The sequence below is a fragment of the Cydia pomonella genome, chromosome 1, assembly GCF_033807575.1.
Source record: "Cydia pomonella isolate Wapato2018A chromosome 1, ilCydPomo1, whole genome shotgun sequence".
Taxonomy (NCBI): Eukaryota; Metazoa; Arthropoda; class Insecta; order Lepidoptera; family Tortricidae; genus Cydia; species Cydia pomonella.
Window position 1 is genome coordinate 28,127,384 of NC_084703.1, and position 22,453 is coordinate 28,149,836.

The following is a 22,453-nucleotide window of genomic DNA, read 5'->3' on the forward strand; positions in this document are numbered from 1 at the left end:
TAGCCCGCTTTCAACTGTAAGGCTTTCATTAGCATAAATAAACTATGAGTCTCATACAATTTTAGCTAAATTGGAGTAAAATTTACAGATAACATGTGTAACACTGTCACCTGTATAACACTGTCACTGCCACCATTAAACGTAGGTATTTATTTCGACAAAAATATGTCTATAAATAGGTACTTATTATTTCGCATTTTAGTGCTGTCCAACGAGGTATTCTATTTTACTACTACCAATTCACTGATTTCGTATAGATTTAACTAAAACTGCTGCATTGAACATAAATCATGACGTGTACAACAATGAAATACATAAATGCTTTTAAAAATTCTTATCAAAGAAAAAAATATATAGGAAAGCATAACCTATTCCATGTGTAAAAATGACAAAACTAATTTATTTCTGGTCATGATGCCTCATATACTGATGTCTTAAAGGAACTTTTATTATCACAATATATATTTAATTAACTTTCTTGGGCCATCATATGATTTACAACAATCATTTAATATTATCTGTCTAAATTATCATAAATTCATTATCTATCACAATAAACTACCAGCCAATTTATTGTTTTCAGTTGCTTGCAAAGAAGTGGTAAGATATACTTCTTAATGACTATTTTTACTCACGAGTTTTAAAGCTACCTGCAACTTCATCATGCATTTTTTTAAATTGCTAATACATATAATAGTTACTTACAAGCAGTCGCCAAAAACATATATCTGAAGCATGTAAATCGTCCTAAACTCATGAAATAAAATACTTTTTATTTCTATAACTTACGTTTCATAAAACTTAGGAATCAAAATAAATCTCAAAATCCCAATGTGGGTTAGTGGTACGTTAACACTTCTGATTTATAGTGCTTCTTATTGCATGGTTACCCTAAACTATTACTACTACAGCAATCGGGATACTTGCAGGTACTCTGACCTAACCAGTTCATTACGATGCTTCCTCTTTGACAGCCTCAACCCAAGTGAACGAGCCTGTCCAACATTTACCGTGTCCCCACCACCTGCTAAAACTACCGTGTTTTGACATAATGTTAAATCGTGTTCAGTATAATGTTATTTTTCCAACTACCCCTGTATTAATCGGGGTAACATAATAATGTTGTCACGGTATAATTATTATTTAACTGCTATCTTAAATGTAAACATAAATAAATCATGACAAAATAACATAACATATATTGTTATGGTATTTCATGAGTCTGAGTATTAGAATCATAAGCTTTAACGATAATTTTTTTTGGCATATTTACTATGTATTTATTAAAATTCGTATAATATATGGTCCATAACATATGACATCCATAGTAATAGCGTTTAATTAATGAAATAAATGATAATATCAAATTCACGAGGCACGGGAATTGGGTTTCGTAATAAATAAAATAGTCTAAAATCTAATTTGCACTATACAAAAATTCTATGGTATCCTCAATATTAAGACAGAAATAGGCTTTGTCAAACTAGTGGTCGTTAACGAAAAGATATTTAAAAAATATGCATTATTGTGGCCATGGAAATTAGATAAAAATGTCGCCCTACCCGTCTTTAAAGTTCTGTTGTCAATTTCTAGAAAATTCTGTGACTTCGAAATCGTAGGCTATATTATCTGTTAGAAGACACATGACAGAACAATGGAAGTGTAGTACAAGTCAAGACTTTATGTGTGATGGTGATTGGCTATGAAATTTTTCTACAAAAATTCTCTCTCGGTCTCGGACAAATTTTAAACATCGATCACGAGTTATTTAATGTTTTATAGGCTCAGTGATCATCTTATTTAACATTCAATTAGTGATACTAATGTACCGTTTTTAGTAGGAATTTTCATTAAATATGTATACTCAAAAACTGATTCTGGACAGGGCACGGGAGTAGTAATTTGAGCCTTTAAGCATTTTTAAGTGTATCCTAAAAAAAATGAAGTATCAGTGAATTTATGTTGACCTTGGTGTGGATGTGTGACTTCTTTATAAAAAAACAAAATGCTACGTATTATCTGATGCTACCCTGCGATTTTCATTTCGAACACAATAAAAATCGAGTTTAGAAAATGACCCATTGCATCCGCGTTGTTCTGTTGTGGCAGCATTATTTCAAAAATCAAACGAACGAACTGAAAAAAAAAAACAAACAAGCACAACTCTACTAGGTACATCCGCAAATTCCCGTGTTTATATAAATATAATCCGAAAAATAACAATGTTTAGGAGCTCAATTTCAATTTATTTATTTAAAGATCGTTATCGTTTAGATTAACTTAGCTCTTTTGGTTAGCTCATTTAGAAACTTGTTATTGCATCGTACGGCACCATCCATTATGAGTGGCCCGACATTAGTATTATTCATTAAACATTTAACTTTTATTTTTAATAGGAACTTAGGTATTTACATGACTTTTTTCAAGGTTGCGAAGTTTGAATTTTTCCAAAAAAAAATATAAGCAACTGTTGACAAAATCAAACTTTTTAGACGAAAATTATCATTGTATTTGTAGGTACCTCACTAGTGCGAAGTTGTCGCTTGGTCAAATGAAATAGGAAAATAAAGGTGACGTCCGGACTCAGACTGCACCAGCATTACTGCTGCAGTATTGCAGTGCGACATTACTGCCGACTGCATTACTGCCGCTAATATCATCATCGATGTTGCTGCCCGTAATTTTGACATGTGCTGCAGCATTGCCGTCGGCACAGCAGTTGCGTACAGCAGTCATACTGGTGCGTCATCTTAAGAGTGCAAAACAGAAAGTAACAGTTCTAAAATACCTAAAACCCAAAACCAGAATATTGTAATGTCCTTAAAACTAACGCATTTATTTTGCATATTAATGAAGTTTAACTTTAATAAATTATAATATTAAAAGTACTGGAGTCCAGCATCAGCGTGGCGTTGTTAAAATTATCAACACTTTTAGGGCCCTTTCCCTCGGCATCGCCTCGTTTTTTGGGGGTACGGTTTTGTGCAGGATCTTGTTTAGTTAGTATAGCTTGGTATACCCATCATGCAGAAAGCAGTACCCGAAAGAAACGAGACGATGCCGAGGGAAAGGGCCTAACCTAACAACTAACATGTTGCAGACACCTTCTCAAATAACTTGAAAACGTTAGTCTTAAAGGTCCTATTCCACCGTAAATATATTTTTAAATTTAAGTCGGAAATCCCAAAACTACAAGAAAATATTTTTTAACAAATTAAAATATAATTTTAGAGTTAAAACATAATAATTGGTTTACAGCCTGCAAAGTGCAAACGATAAATATGAACCTATATTTTTTTTTTAAATAAATAAATAAACGCGATCAAAGTTATATTAAGAATTACTTTGATACCATTACTTTTCCTACTTACAATCTACAGTAAACCCAATAATAAACCTGTAAAAAATAAAAATCGGTTAAGTGTTTTTTAAGTTATATATCCTTTTGACTACTACTACTACTTGGGGCTACTTTGATAACATACCAAAATTATACAAAGTAATAACTTAAAGCGCTTTATTTATAAAAAGAACGTAGGGTACTTATTATCGCACTTAGTAGGAGATTTTGAATTGCAAACTTTTCCGTTTCAGTAATGGTCTGTGCACCCGGGCTTTTGATATATTGCCTATATCAGGTGATCAATCCAAAATGCTCGAAGTCATGTAAACAAAGTTAGGTATAAAGATTGACCAGATAAAAAAAGAGAGATAAAAAAAGATTGTATGTCATTATTATTAAATTTAAAATCGAAGCCATGTTTCCAAAGAACAGATGTGGCTATCTCTTATAGTTTCTGACTTCTCCATACTGACCGTTTTGGATTGATCACCCTGTATATTGTATAATGTTCTATAAAAAAATCTCGTATGCTTTTAATGCGGCACTAGTTAATATAATATATTTTTTGCCCGCCACTATGTCTGCGAGTCGTGTATCATAGAGTTGTTCTTCTTGATATTTTTGTAGTCTCGCGACCCATTACAGGTATGTACTCTCTGGCATGGTTTTTATAAAAAAAAAGTTTACTTCTAATGAAAAAAACTAAAGCAAATCAGCATGAGAAAATATAGCCAATTTCCACCCAGAAAGATCAGTATAAAGAATAGAAACATGTTAATAGTTATTTGTACAACAAGAGAGCAAAGTTTGATATTTCTTCGAGTGCTTGTTTTGAGTCCCGTGCAAGCGAAAGATTCTATAATACTAACGCTACGCTCATACTCGCTACGCTCGTGAAGCTAATTTAGAATCTTGAGCGTAGTAAGGGACTCAAAAGCGCACGAGATGTAAATAACTTTGATCTCGTGTAGTACACAAAAATTTTCACGTCAGTCAGCCATCAAAAAATACAACCTGAAAAAATGTAATCCAGACGGACGGATCACTATTTCACTCATGTTTTCTGAAGGTATTCTAACAATTAACTTTAATTACCGCAATAAAACAAAACGAAAGAAATTTCAATAAAATAATACGAAAATAATAAATTAACGAACATCAATTGACAGTTCAATCGACAACTTTTTTTTTGTAAAAAAAAAACTTTGTAAGTTCCGGTCCGAATTGCGGATACTACTATTTGTCAACTGTAGTAGAGATCGTTAAAAGTAGTTAAGTAGAATTATTTACTGCGTAATAATTGCGTAAATTTGTATAAATTCATTGTTTTGATTGTATAATAAAATACGTAAAATATGGTGTTTTTATTAAATTTTAAACTTTTATTTCATTAATTAATTATTACGAATGAAGACTCGTAGGGTGTTTTGGAACGATGCTGTCTGACTTATTTCGGGGGTCTATTATAAACCGTCAATATACCGTTGAATTACGTATGCACTTTTTTGTCTCTTTCTTTTTGCTAATGACGTGAAAGGGATAAAGACAATAGAATCCAAATATTTCGAACTTGTATTAGGCCCCGCACGTTGAAATGACATTTGAATCTAAAGGTCACTTGAATGTTATTTTGTCTCACTCGGTGAGCAAAATGCGATCTTGCTCACTGTTTTTAAGTAGCAAATTGCCCTTGTTCGAGCTGCTGACGTGAAAAGAATTTTTGACATCGGATGAGCAGTTCCGGACAAAGAGTAAAGAATTAAGTACATAGAAAAAGAGAGCCCTCTTGAAGCATTTTAAGGAAACTAATTTCGTATTATGTATGTACGTGTGCACACCTAGCACGATGGCAGCGCCGCTTAGCGTTCGCAACTACTGGGGAGCTGTCAAATAATGAGCTCAACAAAATAAAGATTATTCCTTAAAAATGTTTACTTAATACAGTTATCAATGTGCGGAATCTTTTCGTTTACAATGTTAAACACACTTGACTTTTGCTTTACTGAAAATAGTCAGAATTATCTGTTTATTTTATATTATTCTGTTAATTTTCTTCGTCGTTGTTTCGATACAAATTCAATGAAAAAATGTATGTTTCATTATGTTTTGATGGCCCACTTCAGGATCCTCTTCCTGGGGATACGTATGATGCTTTCAAGTATAAAAGTTTTGCTCTTCTTCACAGGTTTTAATCAACTCATTTTATGTTAAAACATATGTTCTTTCGCTTATCACAACGTTTGTTGACAACAACACAACACAACACTTCCATCTTGTGGCCTGAATCGGAACCATAAACATGTACATTTAAACGTCACATCTTGTGGGCTACATCGGAACAATAAATATCACATTTACGCCTCGCGCCAAAAATCGGACGGCTCCTGTGCTGCCTCCTACAGTTCATGCACGCTCCCTATGTTTCTGACGGGCTTTCAGTTAGGTAACTGTCATTATAACTAATATTACAATTACCTAATGTTGGTACACTGTATTAGCCATACTATTTTATTAACATCCAAGCAAAGCTCTGCCTTGACATACTTAGACTAGATAAAATATTTAGCCGTTACGTTGGTAAGCCTGGAATAATACTATATGATATAAAAGCCTAATTTCTCGCTCGATGTTGGAAATATATATAGTTTACTATTACTGTTTCGTCCAGTATTATTGCAGTTTACCATTTATCAGATATCTATTTTTATCGTAAATACGATTTTAAAGCAAAAAACGTGAACAAAATAACGGAATAGTATGGGAATTGACACACGAAGCATTTTTGCCATATTTGGCCACATCAAGTGCTCTGATCGTTCCGGCTTCCCCCACCACCCGCTTTGCACGCTTCGAATAGGTACTTTCGCACTACATAATATTAGGTCTACTTGGGCGTTTTACAAGTTACAAGTTATTTTTTTGTTTGATTTCTCGTAACTTTCATATTTTTTTTGTTTTTTCAAAATATCAAACAAAATATTAACTTGTAAGCCGCCCCAGTAGACCCTAGTATTATCTAGAAAAGTTTTAAAAGAATGGAATCCAAAAAATAGACATTGTTTATAGTAAAGCAAGTATATGTTTATTGCTTTTAATTGTTGAGCTTCGTTCTCTGTGACTTGTGTCTCAGTCTGACTTAGAACTCTTTCATGTGCGCATAACTGACTTGCCTAGTTCTCAACTGAGCGTTCCTTCTTTGAACTTAACATCCGACTGGACTTGAATTCAAGATATTCCGGAGGTAAAGTAAGGACAGGTAAAGTGCGCATTAGGAGAATTGATTTATGCGTGTCTGAACTATAAGGAAACATGGCGATGTATAAAAATGTCTACTTTTAAAACATAAATATGTCCGATTATTAGAAAGACAATATATCAAAACGTTCAAGTCTAGTCAAGTCGAAATATAAAAATGACTATTATCAAAGTATAAAAATGTCTACAATCATAGTATTGTATCATCTATCGATCATGTTCGTATATATCGTCATATTCTATTTTAGTCTATTGTCGCAACATATTTATATTTGGTCTAATATACACATGGACATTTTTATACTTTGTCAAAATTATACAGCGACGAAATTATTCCAGTGGACATTTGTATACATTGCCATATTTCATTATAGTCCATACACGCATAAATCGGAGAATTCTTGGTAATTTCGTCTCGCTTCCTAGCTCCGTAAACAATTCGCTCCAGATATTCTTTAAAATAAACATGAGTAATGATATCGTTGTTAGGGGTCCTTCTTGTACTAATGAATTTCAGGCATAAGACGCATGTCTTGTCTACGCACGTACCTCCATAGATGCACTCCATCTCGTCTAACTTAGCGGAATCAAATTGCACGAATCTTGGCAGAGTGTCACTCGCACAGATTTAGGATTAACATCCGACAAGTTTGTCGTAAACAAAATTGAAATAATCGCATGAGTGCTAAGGAGGATGGTATTTTTTTCTTACCTTCGAAAATATGTGAACCTCCCGGCATAGCCTTGAACACTGTTAAAATTTTAAACCTCCAGGTTTTGTAACATTGGAACTAATGGGATTCTAATTTCCCTATTTGAATTTGACTCGTGTTTAATGCTTGCTCCGATTTTACTCTGCTCTGCTCTGCACTTTATAATTAATAGAGAAAATAAATAATAGTTCATATCAATCATATCTCTGTTTACATTTTTTTGACAGTAAACGACAGTTGCAAGGTAACAACATAGCAAGCAAGCTAGGTCTTGACATACGAGGTATAATATGCAACCTTATTAACGTTGTATTCATGCCTTTAAATTGTACTAATTTTATAGTGACATCTGGTGATGTAGTTTGCACAATCGGTAGTCAACTTTACGCAAAAGTAGGTTATCGGACCCCATGGACCCCATTAATAGAAATCGCCGCCATCTTTACTAATGTTAACTACATTTCTAAGTGTCGCCCCCTGGATCAACCCCTAACAAACTTACAATTCTACAATCTCTTCCTCTACTGCAGACACAAACGATACCTACTTATTATAGTTATTATATATGTATTGAAAGTATACATGAAAACATCGAAAGCTCATAAATAACTCCTGGTGATACTGTAATCATTTGATCAATTTCACCACGTGACTCATGGATTCCCCGGGTACTTGCGTATGTATAGATTATATTAATTCAGATGTTTTTTGTTTAACTCACAAATAAACACTGATTAACGGAAGATACCATAAAATTACATGTATTAATTATTGACACAAGTACAGTCAAAGTTTTTCAGCCAATAAAATAGGGAAGAAAAGCGTACTCCTATAACCTCCTTAACCTCCCATTAATATTGTTTTTCTAGACGAAATAATAGTATGTACACACACACCTGGTCATTATGCGTTTAAGAAACTATCAGTGTTGCCAAAAAAGAAAAAATAACTGCTAAGGTGTTATTGAAATTGTTAAAACAAGCACTTTAGTAGCGGATGGAAGTTATTATTAAAGTCGACCCGAAAATTAAAGTCACCCCGGTTTACGGTACCAAATATAAGGACGCTCCGATTGCCCTTAAAATCAGGCAGGAAAATAATACACCAAGGGTGCAGGTAGGGTATAGGTATCTTTAAAAAAGTGTAACTCGAAGCTGGAGGTGAGGACCATGCCGTGTTGGCAAATACGTGAGGCGGACAGAGCCTCGAGCGATGTTATCGCTCAGTAAACTTATTAGCTTGCTCATGTCACCTTATCTCTGTATCGATGAGTTTCTGTTTTGCTTTGCTTCATGCTGATATAAAATCTGTTCATTACTATGCGATACCTTTGTTTCGCTTATGAAATATTATGGTTCCTGCATTATATGTACAGCTTGATGTCTTCTAGTAAAGGAATCTTAAAATTTGTTCTTATTTTCCACAACAATTTTGTAATTCGCATTCCTGGTAAATTATTTCCTTAACGAAAATCCATATAGGTATGAAAATGTCCATACAAAGTGACCGTTTTTAATGCTCTTGAAAAGAGAAAATAAAATGACAATGTTAATTCGTAGAAGTTCTTAGGGAATGGTATTTTTTTCACATTTTCCTTCATAAATCTTTTATTTTTCACTATGAAATAAAAGCAAAAATAGTTTTGGAATGTACAATTTGAGCTCTTTCAAACGTAACCCCACTTGACCTAGTCACTAGACTTTGAAATTTTGCCTCCTTTATTAGGCATTTTCCATAGTTAATAAAAATAATAATAACAGGACTCTCAGCTCTGGCTGATGGCAAGCCAGAGCTGAGATTGGCCGTTCAGAGAGGAGTCGTTAGAGCTAAATGCTTCAGGGGTGGAAGTGAAAACTTGCATAAGACGCGAGTTGGCACAGTGGCTGTTATCAGCCATTGGATAGAAAGCGGCGTACACCTCTCGACACCCCTGAGACGCTCACACCATTACGGTTGCTTTTGTATCTTTTTGGTACGGAACCCTAAAAAACTAAATAAGTGTCGGTCCGACTAATAAATAGGTGTCGCGCGCCCCCACAGGGCGGGCTTTTTCTCTCTGGTGTTCAAAGGGGCAGCGACACCAGCGTCCTGGGCACCATTCCAGAAGTGATTTTGCAAGGTTTTTATATTTAGTTTGTATGTTTCGTTTTATAAATCATTTACTTGTGCGTGTATTGTATTTACGAGTATTATTCGTTGTTAACAATATATATTGTTTCTCATGAAATCATAGTTATGTTAAGGCTATAAAACGTAAATTTCTAAAATAAGTAGACAAGTTTTATCCAATAATTCGGTAACAGGACTGACACTACCAACAGCAACAGCCTTTACTAGTAATATTTGGTAATATCATCAATGATCGATCGAGATTATTCTTGTATGAAAGTTCGCGCATCCAAGTGTGAAAGCCTTTAAATGGTTCCAGGAAAACTGAATATTACAACGTGTATCTATTTTATGTTAAACTTGGCTTATTAATTGTAGTTATAAATGATATTGTGACTGAATGACATTACATTTTTAGAACAAAACTTCGACCTCCCCTCTGCGAGTGAGGGTAAAGCCTACATCACACGAACCGAGATTGAGTACCCAGTACTGCATGAGCACTCGGCCGAGCACTACCTCGCTACTGTACTTGGTACGTGTGATCAAGGCCTTACTATATAAGTACAGTATCTAGTACGAGAATAGCATAGGCATATATTGTACGGCACTAATTAAAAAGTCGAGTACTCTCATTCAAAATAGAAATTGTTAATTTGTACCTATTTTTTACAGGATTGAATGAAAAGAAAAGCTAACCCTAATTACTTACATTTGATAACTGTTATATCGATAAAATTACTGATTACCTGGAGCAGTTTATAAGAAACGTTCCCGGCTCTGTCTTTCATCCTCGGCACTTGCCGTGTCGCGACTGTTAATAATCTATTTTTATCATATTCTATTTTAAGGGTTCAGCAGATCATCAGCAGCTTTTATGCACGAGAACTAGACAAAGCGGTGATGGTAACAACAATAGTCATAACAAAGAGAGCATCCTCAGCGAAGATAAAAGTAATAACAATACCGCTGATAAAACTTGTAGTAAGGATTTAGTCGGTTCAAGTGGCAGAAGTGAGATTGGAGATAATAATCACGAAGTTATAGTAAATCCCAGCAGGTTGAGCTATAAGACAAAAGATGATGACAATTGTCGATTTTCTGAAATTTGCCTTCGTGGAGACGGTAAAGAAGGACATATTCCCGACAATAAAGCGCACACTAAAGAGATCGGGGTCAGAATAAGTATCAAGAGCGAGGACGGTCGACCGGGTCGGAGAAGTATTCCCGGGCGGTCTGATGGCGAGGACGAAGAGAACCAAGAGGCGGAGCTAGGCAGGTGCGCTGACGCGGACGTGGAGCGCGCCGCGCCCGAGGCCGAGCGCCTGCCTCCGGACGGCGCCAGCTGCTCGGCTCCTGACGATCACCTTGTTAAAGTAATTACGCGTTTAACTTTGTTTTCATTGTTTAAATCAAGTTGTCTGAGTTTTTAAAGTAACATTTCTTCTGCCGGCGTTTAATTACGCGTACAAAGTTGGAAAGTATGTGTGTGTATAAAAATGGTAAACTATACAACTACCTACTTAATCCTATCGCTAATATGTGAATGTTTTCCAAAAAATACCTATAGTCATTTACTATTAGTTATATTAGTTGCTATTAGTAATAGTGAAACTTAGCAAAGTAGTTTTTCGTATATCAGTACTTAGACGTGTTATAATAAGCGGCTGAGACCGTGAATTTAAATGATATCGTGAACAAGGTTATAATTATAACTGCCGTGCATGTTTAGGTAAAATAGTATGTTAGATTAGCTTTATTCTTACAAGAATCCTACACAACTCCGTGACTGTCACATCTGAGTGGTATTAGATTAATATACGATAAACAGTGTTATTTTGACTTATGTAGGTCCTTAATTCATTACAGGAGCGCGTGAGCTACGCCGTGTCCCGATCCTCGGGCAGCTACCGCCGCGACAGCGGAGAGCCCTTTCGCGCCGATGGTACAAGCACCGCACCCCGTACCCGTCATCTCACGTGCTTACTTACACACAACACAAAATGCCCACAATGGACTTGTTAAATATATCTTACTGAAATTAGTCACCTATCATATCGCTGTAATCAATGGCCGCAAGTGTCTTGATCTATACAAGTGTAATAAGTCCCGTAAATAAGTTTGTGTTCATTAATTATATTCTTCCTTTTCATAACAAGCAAGGCTAGGTTGAAAATCGCTTACCCATACATCTATTAATTGCATTAACGGAACGAAAGCGAAGGTCTCCGTTTCAGCTTTTGTATAATTGCTTTCGTATGTCCGGATATCAGACTCCTCTCGTAAAATTTTGTGAGCATGTTCGATAATTGAAACGATATATTTTATAGATTCAATTTGGTTTTTTTTTTCAAAATAGCGGTGCCTCAACAATGGTCCGCGAGGTCTACACAGTTCACAGAGCCACTAGTATATTTTATAGCATGCAATGTGTTCCGAATTTTAATCATTGTCTGAATGAAAAGCGGACTCTTAATTCGGGTGAAAGCACCCATTTCACACTCGCACTATTGGTTTGATTTATGTCAATTTATTTTTCTTTTTAAAATGTAGACTTTAGTTTTCAATCACACTGTCAATATTAGAACAACTTGTATGGTCCTAAATCTTATCTAATGATTGTCCAAGGGTAATTCCTATGTTATCGAAGTACATTTTTTACTATGCGTCAAACGTTAATATGGACCATATTAACGCGTAGAAAAAATGAACTTCAATAAAATAAGAATCAGCCTATTGTATTGTTACTCATTTAACTTAACAAATCCGATCATTACTCGTATCTACATTAACAGTGGAAGCAGAAGGTGTTCTCCGGCCAGTTCGCAACTACAAAGGAATATACTTGCCCTCAATCTCTAACAGTTTTACAGTAAGTACGTACTTAATCAGACAAGAATATGCATTTTGAATACGTATATAAATGGAAACCAGACACAAATGAATATATGTTGGTTGGTGACTACATTGTACCTACCTAAGACTAAAATGCCATTAGAATTTGAGCTTGTTAAAATTGCTTAGGTATTTATTTAATTATTGACTAGCGCTACGAGCAAGGCTTGGCTTATCTATAAACTTACACGTAGGTACTTATTATTGTTCTAAAAATAGAACATGGATTTTCAATATATATTAGGTTAGGGGCGACCGAGGTAAATTAACACAAAGGTAAGTTGACACAACATCCATATCTCGCCAAAGTTATACAGGATGTAACAAAAATAGTGGAGATCCGTTTATGGGCATATTCGGTATCATGTTCTGATTTAAAAAAAGTAGAAAATAATTTGATGCGAAAATTTATTGGTCTTTGGATGGAGGGTTGGCCGATTTGGACGCTCTGCCCCATAGTTTTTTTTTGCCTCAAAAATGTTTTCTTCTACTTTGTCCCATTTAGGACACGACACCGAATATGTCCCTTACCGTATCCCCACTATTTTTGTTAACAGGGTTAGCCAAAATATTGCTATAAGTAAGTTTTCGGCATTTTTTCAAAGCCATTGCTTAATCAGTATTATCATTTTTTAAATTTATGTTTGGACCATTCTGGCAGTGTTTTTTTATAATATATTTGGACTTATTATCAAAGTTTTAAGTAAAGTCCATGTTTTGTAAACTTAAAGTGCATATATACAAGTGCAAAGAAATGTAAACATCTGAAAAACCCAAGGATGAGGTAGGTTGACACACTTTATTGCAACTTAGATTGTACTTGTTTTGATGAAATCATATTTTTTAATTATATTTTAGCTCTAGCAACTGAATGCTTATTGAAAAATACGTGTATTTCATAATGCTTCAGTCACTAACAACTACACAGTTTAGGTACTCAACAAAAATATTGATTTAAGTAGCATATTTTCAAGTTGCGCTGCCGCAACCTATATTTAAAAAACTATCGCCTAAAATGTTTCATGGACACTAGTTTGTAATTTATTGTTTAAAACCATAAACTATACATGTGTGTCACATTACCGCAGTACCTATTTCAAGTTACCTCGGTCTTAGAAGAGTTGACACAGACGGGATAGATACACAAAACAAATGTTTTTAAATAGTTCCATGAACAATATGGTGTTCCTGTTTCGGATGGTAAATGGTTAAGAAGTTTGGTGTCAGATTACACAGATTTCGTAAATCTGGCTTCTAATACAATTGAATAGACGAATTATAACCAAAAAAGTTAAATTTGTGTCAACTCTCCTTGGTCTCCGCTACTTGCCCTCAATTAGTAACAGTTTACCGTACGTAATCTTACCAAAAACATTTATATTACATATATTATATTAGGTGGTACTGTTCTTCTACACTTTATATGACCGTGCATTATAATTAATATTTTTTAGCACGAGGGCGTAGAGCTCTCCTACCAACGATATTCCAGAAGACAACGGCAGAAGTCGTTAATCATGGTCAACGTTGTCGACTTTCTTCTCAAAGTAAGTATGAATCGGAAGTTTATTTCTTGAGTTTTACATAATTTATGTAACTACCTATTACGTTTCTCGGTTCACATTTTAAATATAATTTAATATGCACGCCTGACGACACGAGCGTATCGCTATGTAAAACTCATTGTTTGTAAAACATGACTTAAAATTAAAATTCCTCCGAAATAAGGAATCTAGAAACACTAATTTGGTAACTTTGGAATTTCCAGTTAGATTTTTTCCATATCCACACCCTGTAAATATAGTACCTAATGCACGTGCATTACAATGTAATAAAATTACAACAGCCACTACAAGAAATACTTACAATTACTATACAAGGTGCCCGTGAGCATTGCGAGACATTTTAACTAAGCATTCCTGGTAATATTTAGAAACTAAAATGTCATATAAAATGTTATGGATTAGGCCTAGTTTCAGAGATAATTAAATGTTTTTCGAAATCATTCTTTCGCCATAAGTCGGTACAAAACACATTTTTGACTGCGGTATTGCCACTTTGAGGTCTAGTCTGGACATACCTATTGATTGACATCGAAAAATTAAAAAAATGTATTCGAGAGGCTACCACCAAATAAAAAAAAACTTTTTTATTATATTTAGGTTATGTGTTTATCAATAAAAATTACCTTTTATGTAAAAAAACAAAAAAACCTTGTATTATCTGCATTATATGTGGCCCACAGCGCTTACCACTTATATTAGTATAAATCATATCAATTCAGAGCCAAAGTCAACCCGGTGTCAACAATACAGTAGGTACATGAAACTAGAAGAAGTGCTTAGTTGACCAAAGCGTTAGCCAAGGTCTACGTTTTGACTCGGGCAATCTGCTTTCGTATGTCCGGATGTTCTCCTCTACAGGTCGCAATTCTCAACCGATTCGCGTGAAATTTGTGACGATATTCTATGATTAAATAGTTGTTTTGTAGATCCAGTTTATGTAAATTTTTCAAAACGGCAGAGTCGGCACGTCGTGCCTAAACAAATAGCCGTATCGATATCATAAGAGTTTCTTCCTTGCGAGATTTGTTTACATTACAGAGTGCTTAGCAAAGAATTTGATATTTTAAAACGCTGGTTTAGGGGGTATTTAGATATCTAGGTTTTTACTTACTTCAGAATAAGAAGCCTAATTTCACCATATCAGATTCGTGACTCCGATGGAATACACTCGCTTTGCAATGGTTCAAACCCCGCGAACATTTTTTTTGTTCTTTTTGCATTTTAATTTCGTATTTTTTATTAACTACTTACTTAAATAAGCATAAAAGCGGATAGGGAGGTTCGTTCCCCAGTCAATAATGTATGCTGAATTGTAACTATTTTTATTTTTTATTGTATTTAAACGACTTATTGTCAATTGACCAAGCGAGCGCGAAGCGCGAGCTAAGCGTTTTCGTTTCAGTTTATTTTTTCTGAACCTTTCAAAAGTCATTACACCAGCAGTAATACCAGTCAGGGGCCGCATACCTATATATTTGTGCGGTATTTATAGCACCAATATAAGTCCTGAGTGGCTTAAAATGGTCAGAGTTTTTGGATGTTTTTGTTGCATGTTGAGACAGTCCAATGTTATAATTTTGAAGTCGTTTACTAAAAATGGGTCCGTTGGCACTGTTTGGTGTACTTTATTTCCGTTCACTGTGCACTACCCGTTGATCGCCTTTTGGTTGTAATTGGGTGTCTGACACATGTTGAATAACATCAAAATAACAAAACACAATTCAGAATTCCCATAACAAAATTTCGCTAAATGGATAGGAAATGAGCTATCCATTATAAAAAAGTGGAATTCAGAATGACATTTTTTTTTTTAACTTTTAAAAGGAAAGAAGAAAATGCGGTACCATTCGATTCCTTACATTTTATTGAAAAATAAATTGTATTACATCTACATGCATAAACGCAATATTTCAGGGTCAAATACAGCAATTTTCTTAATCTTCCATACATTTAGGACAGAGAAATGTAATGGTAACGTCACATTACAATATCATTTTGTTAAAGGCGTTTCAATCGTCGAGTGCGAGCGTCAGACTTTAACTCTCATTTCTGACCTTTGTGTTGCTTAAATGCCATGAGTCCTATATCGACATTTGATCCTCAGGAAAATTAAGATCGATTGATATTATTTACAAAAATCTTTAAACCTCCAGGTTTTGTAACACTAGAACTATTGGGATTCTAATTTCCCTATTTGAATTTGACTCGTGTTTAATGCTTGCTCCGATCTGCTCTGCTCTGCACTTTAAAATTAATAGAGAAATAATAAGTTCATATCAATCATATCTCTGTTTACATTTATTTGACAGTAAACAACAGTTGCTAGGTAACAACATTATGAATAAAGAAAGGTCTTGAAATACGAGGTATATGCAACCTTCTTAATGTTGTATTTATACCTTTAAATTGTACCAATTTTATAGTGACATCTGGTGATGTAGTTTGCACAATCGGTAGTCAACTTTACGCAAAAGTAGGTTATCGGATGCCATTAATAGAAACCACGGCCATCTTTACTAATGTTAACTACGTTTCTAAGTGTCGCCCCACTGAGCTATGCTCGCAAGGTCTACAGCTTACAGAGCCACAATTATACATACTACTTTAAACTGTATAAGGCTTGAAATAATGATCAACAATTTTTTTTATATATTTTCAGATAAGCCTATCCGTCATATATCTTGCAACACATCCAAAAACAGACGCAGGTAAGTGAAATAGAAGCCTTGGTACGGCACGGCAGGACCGTACCGTCGCAGCTTACTGTACCTACAAGTTTTTTCTTTAGAACTTGGCCGCACACTTTGGGATCATTTATCACCACGGCTAGGTATACATTTTCTTCTGTCAACTTGGGCAATATGATATTTACAATTGTTATTGTATGATCTTTTACAGAACCGATCGCTTGGACCGCGGCTTTTTCGCTACTAAACGTGAGCATATGCCTGCTGGGCTGGTGGCGCTGTTTTGCCAACAACTACCTGCACTGGGCCGCCGCTACCACCTGGATACTACTCGTCGCTCAGGGTACTTAACATGCATTAACTAACCGATAATACTTGCACAAAAAGGACAGCTGCGAGTTCAACAGAAACATACAACTGAGTACATTTAATGTTTAACAAAATATGATCATTCTGTCATAGTCTTATCGTCAGTTGTTACGTCACTTTCTAACAAGTGTAAATATATGGGAACCTGGGGAGGGTTGATCCCTAGGGGACAATTTGGTAAACTTGATTTCAAGTTAAACCAAAAGTGATACACTTTTTTACGCTAGCAGCACTCATTCATACCAACCTAACTTCGCGTTTGGTCGTGGCACGTTTTGACAAAAGTCAGTAGTTTAGAAATCGCGGTCGGAGAAATATTTGTGTCTTATTGTAAATTTTAACTGGATTTATTTAATAAAGTGTGAAGTAAATGCTAGTGATAGTGAGTGTGATTCTGATTATAATATTGTTAGTCGTTTAGTAAAGTGTAGTTTATATTTGAATACATTCAAAGACGTGGTTACTAATTTTAGGAGTTATTCCCAGTAGTTACCACCTACCAGTGGTAACAACTGGGATTTATTTTCTCACTAATAATCCAAATTGTAATGTTTAATACTGGCAAAAATATTTACATAAATATAGAGTGGGTTATTTATTTCCTGAAACTGAAAACTGGAAAATAGTAAATTCTGTCACACGGGAGCAAAATGACTCATATTTACAGCGTGAACATGCATTTAATTTTGAGCGTAGGGAGGGATTCAAGTCTTAACGCCCAAGGTGGAAACACGTTGCTACCATGTAATACATACTGCTTTTCACGTCACCTATGAGGAAATTATTGCTTCCAAATTTTGTTTAAGCTAAATAAATTCAACTCACCGATTACCTATAAATATTCTTTATGGATTACGTGCATACTATTTCCATATTTCATTGTTTTAATATTTTAAAGTGACAATAATATGTCTGAGAACAGAAAAGTGCCACTTTGATACCTCCTAGCAGGGAAGAAAAGCCTTGTTCCGAATAGGTGATGTGAAATCATTTTTAAATAAGTTTAGCGGCACAAGTATGAAATAATTCTACACTAACCAGTTTAACAGTGCAGCCACGAACAGCAAAATAATTAAAAGCTATTTTTACACTCACCTAGTTTACTGAATCACCTGTCGATGTAAAACATTGTCACTTCTTATTTATATCAAAAGGGGTGATCAATCTTCCCCAGGTTCCCCGAGCCTCCTCCCATCCTATCCCTGGCATATCTACATCAATAGTTCCACTACCCTAGAATGATACTTTTGAGTAATAATCGTTCCGGAGTTGGGCGTTGTTCCTGGTTTGTCCTGTGAATATATACATTATTATACAGTGTGTAAATCCAATACGGGCGATAAATTAAACTAGATATAGAATTTATCCGTGTTATCAATAAGATTTTTTTTTCACCAAACGAAGACCAAAAACAGCCCAATGGCGGAAATAATTTGTGTATAAGCGAATTTTGGTATATTTGTAGATAAACGTACGTAACACAACATACTGAAAGTACTGATCGATGGGGGTGGCGCTTAGGTTTATAGGTTCCTTTTTTAGTTTAACTCTTAAACGGTGGCCTATTGAAAAAAATGTTCATTCACGCAAATAATCGTACACTTTTTCGCTAGGATCAACATTTAAAAAGATATTAAAGCGGGAAAGTTACATAAAATCAAATTTTTTGGTCCATTTTTCTATATTTTCGTAAATAACTCGTAAACGGTGGCCAATAGCAAAAAACCTTGTTAAACGTAAATAATTTACACAACATTTTCTACAAAAAAGATTAAGTACCTACACTTTTTGAAGGGATCAATATTTAAAAAGATATTAAAGAGAAAGTTAATTAAAATCTATTCGAAGGTTCCTTTTCATACCTTAACCATACCTTCCTACCTATGAAAAGGTCTTCTTTTTTTTAAGGTTACTTTTTGAAGGTTTTTTGTATCGTAAATAATTTGTAAAGTATGACCCATAGCAAAACAATGACATATATAAATAATAACCATAAAATTTTCTACAAAAAACATAATTTGAATTATAGCATTGAATTTACTTACTGTACATAATAATTGACATTAATTTGGGTACATATTACTAATGTTTTTTATCATACAGGTTTTCAGACGGTAATAAAAAATCTTTTGACTCTTGAGCCCTGCCGCAGCAATTACACTCAAATAATTGCTGCGGCAGGGCTCAGCGGGGCAGGCATCGGGTTCGAATCTGCGGAGCACCAGGTGTGGTACATGCTGTTCATCGTGTTCGTGCCATACGCCATGCTGCCACTGTCGCTGGGCTGGTGCATGGTGGTGGGACTGTTGGCGTCCATGGCGCACCTGCTGGCTGCCGCGCTGCACATTACCAGCAGCCAGGATCCAGATTGCACAAATCCACAAGTAATGCTCTCTATTTCTTTACATACCCCAATAAAACCAACGGGAACACAATTCTACTATTCAAGAATAAGTTCATTACCATTCCTCTATTATACGAAAATAACTTAATATACCAAAGATACATTGATTGAGTAAGACGTGTAAAATCTAACACAATTTCGTGCTTCGAATTTGAGAGGTAAAGCAGGTACAGCTCCATCCACTTGTGGTAACTGTGCAGTGGCAACATGGTTCCATTTTTATCGCTTGTCACTATGCCCGTCACTTTTGCACTTACATACTTGTTAGAACGTGATAGGCATGGTGACAAATGTTAAAGAGCCGACCATCTTAGCCCTGCTGATTATCTAAAGTTGACGTTGGACAATTCAGTGACCGTAAAACATATGGCGCAGTACAACGCCATCTGTTTTGGATGTCAAACTAAGGGGCACATTTTTTTCTTAGACTTTACTTCTCTTTTACAATCAATTATCTTTAATATACCTATGTGGCGTAGCACATTTATTTATAACGATTCGGATAAAATACATATATACAAGTTAAGTAAGACTTCCAAAGCCGCGATAATAGGGCAGTGAATCCGATACACGAGTTGCGAATTACCTATTCACACGTGTATCGTGTTTTACAGTACATATGGCTCTTTAAAGTTTCGACATATGAACGGAAAGTGCTCATTCCAGCACGCATGCGGGTACGAGAAACATTGTTTATTTTGCTCGGGGCAAGAGAGACTGTAGGAGGATTCCCTACAAGTGTTTCTCTAACACCATCTAACCTTATTAAAGTTACATAAAATGCCCGCGGTTTCCCGGTCAAAAAAAAGTTAAACGCTGACTTTGAGTGCTTATAAAGTAAATACCACATCTTGTATGATGTAATACAAAATATTTAAACAAAGCACACACCCAACATTAACTTTTCGAAAAATCTTTACAAAAGTGAAGCAAAATTACTGTCAGATAATTTTGTGTAACAAATAGGTAGGTATGTATAGTTGGACCAAGCTAAGTTGGAAAAGATTTTGAAAGCCCAGCCTGTGCAACTGTTAAGTAAACGTCATATTTCATAGAAGTTTGACGTTTAAAATAACACATGCACCGTCTGGTGTTATTATGTCAAAATCGCTGCCAACTTATCTTGGTGTGACTCTAAATAGGTAGGTAGGTACATAAATTCGATGTGAGACCCTACATTGTACTTGGTACTTACAACTTCGTAATATTTAGACCATTGTTTTAAGAGGGGGCTAACAGAGCATGATCCCAGAGCCGCCAGACCTTACTTATTTTCTCATGAATAAAATGTATGGGATAATATAATGTTAGTATGTACTTTTAATGGTTGCATACTTCCTAATATATTGGCCCGACGGCCATTTGTCCGGTACAATGTACTAAAGTTAGGTAAAAATATTACTAACTTTTCTTAAATTCTAATGGCCGATTTTTATGTGTTGTGGCGAGCTCTGCAGCTGATTTGCAAAACATCATGGACAGGTTTTCCCGGGCATGCACTTTGTTCTCCATGTCCATCAATGCCAAAAAGACAGTCGTGTTAGCGCAAGGCAGTGCAAAAACATCCAGAATTCTGGTGGAAGGCTCAGCTCTGGAAGTCGCCAATAAGTTTTGCTACCTTGATCGACTGTATCAAACAATCTCTCGCTTGATGCAGAGATCGATATTCGTATTGGCAAAGCAGCGACCATGTTCAGGAGGCAACATTTTAGGCATAACTTGGCAGGACAAAGTGACAAATCAGAGGGTTCTTGATAAAGCAGAGCTACCTTTGCCGCTTACCGCTCTTCTCAAACAGAGACGTTTGTGGTGGCTGGGGCATGTGCACCGGATGGAAAACCCTCTAAAATACCTCGATGTGTCTTGCTTGGTGCAGTTGCGTATACTAAAAGGAACGTTGAAAGACCGATGCTGCGCTTTAAAGACTGTGTTAAGCGAGACATGTCAGCATTTGAAATCGACCATCATGCCTGGGGAACCTGAAAACCGTGATGGATGGCGCAAGCGTGTTGCGGAGGAGAGAAGCTATGCGACCAAGCCTGGTTTAATGCATTAGATAACAGAAGGTGTCGCAGAAAGCAAACCGGGACTGGAACCTCAGGTGGCATGAGTTTTCTCTACCAAAAATGTGGGAGGTTGTGCCGCTCACGCATCGGCCTCCAGTCACTAAACCCGTTGTCTAAACAGCAATACTTTAAATTTTTTAATACTTTAATCGTCTGCAATAGACGCAAAGGCATGTGATGATGATGATGATGACTGCATCGATTGTGTTTATACCTACATATAATTGTATTGCTAAAAATAATAAATGGGTTACCCGCCCTAGTTACATATCTGGGCTTTCCGCCAACATTGCCCATCGTCGGGGATAGTGCAATACCGCGTAACTAACAACTGCAGTAAGGTCTAATTACCTTGTACATTGTTTCGAACTCTTTCGACTTTGTTAGTGGCGCGGTATTGCACTATCCCCGACGCCATGTCAATTTCGTATGGGCATACAGCAGACGTTGAAACAAGGGTCACTTCAAGGTATTTATGTACCTAGTTATTTCAATATATTGGTATTGTGGTACTTGTTTTTTCCTCTTCAGTTATTAAGCAGTCGGGTTTTTTTTTTTGTTTTTATAATAATAAGATTTGAAACGAATAAAGGAAATAATAGCTGTTGTTCTTTGTTGCACCAATAATTATTCATTTTACATACATGTAAAACTACAAATAAATTTAAAGGAAAATAGAACCAAGTAACAACAGGCGCTCTTAACGGTAAAAAGCGATCTCTTCCAGACAACCTTCGGACGCCTTGGACGCTTTGGTAGCAGGAAATGTAGAACTCATACAAAAGTCAACAGGCAGTGCAAGGAGCTAAATATGGAGACTATTAAGTATTAAATAAATAAATAAATAAATAAAAATCTTTTACAAACAACAAAACAATATATAATACACAAATATCTATATATACTTTTTATCTCTGCCTTAAGTTGCTACTGTTGTTGTATTGTATATATGTAAGTATAAAGTATATGTATTAATCTAATTCTACTGGCAAAGCATTCCATAACCGAACATCCCGGAAAATAAAAGAGCTACTATAAAATTTAGAA

The 22,453-nt window shown here is 35.4% G+C and overlaps 1 protein-coding gene and 1 long non-coding RNA gene across 6 annotated transcripts in view; one reads left to right on the forward strand and one right to left on the reverse strand.

Annotated features, from left to right (window-relative positions):
• Positions 1 to 22,453, reverse strand: part of LOC133519090 (uncharacterized) — a 123,783-nt gene that overhangs the window by 99,249 nt on the left and 2,081 nt on the right. The window lies entirely within an intron of this gene.
• LOC133518998 (adenylyl cyclase 78C-like) overlaps positions 1 to 22,453 on the forward strand; it is a 143,274-nt gene that overhangs the window by 61,719 nt on the left and 59,102 nt on the right. For 3 of the 5 annotated variants that reach the window (XM_061852846.1, XM_061852838.1, XM_061852855.1), the window contains exons 3-9: positions 10,272 to 10,796; positions 11,290 to 11,365; positions 12,216 to 12,292; positions 13,770 to 13,862; positions 16,540 to 16,588; positions 16,779 to 16,910; positions 19,118 to 19,320. In XM_061852846.1, the coding sequence (XP_061708830.1) occupies positions 10,272 to 10,796; positions 11,290 to 11,365; positions 12,216 to 12,292; positions 13,770 to 13,862; positions 16,540 to 16,588; positions 16,779 to 16,910; positions 19,118 to 19,320 (1,155 nt within the window). Of the gene's footprint in view, positions 1 to 9,098; positions 9,956 to 10,271; positions 10,797 to 11,289; positions 11,366 to 12,215; positions 12,293 to 13,769; positions 13,863 to 16,185; positions 16,448 to 16,539; positions 16,589 to 16,778; positions 16,911 to 19,117; positions 19,321 to 22,453 lie in introns of those variants that run through there. The other 2 variants (XM_061852864.1, XM_061852874.1) reach the window with 2 other exon arrangements.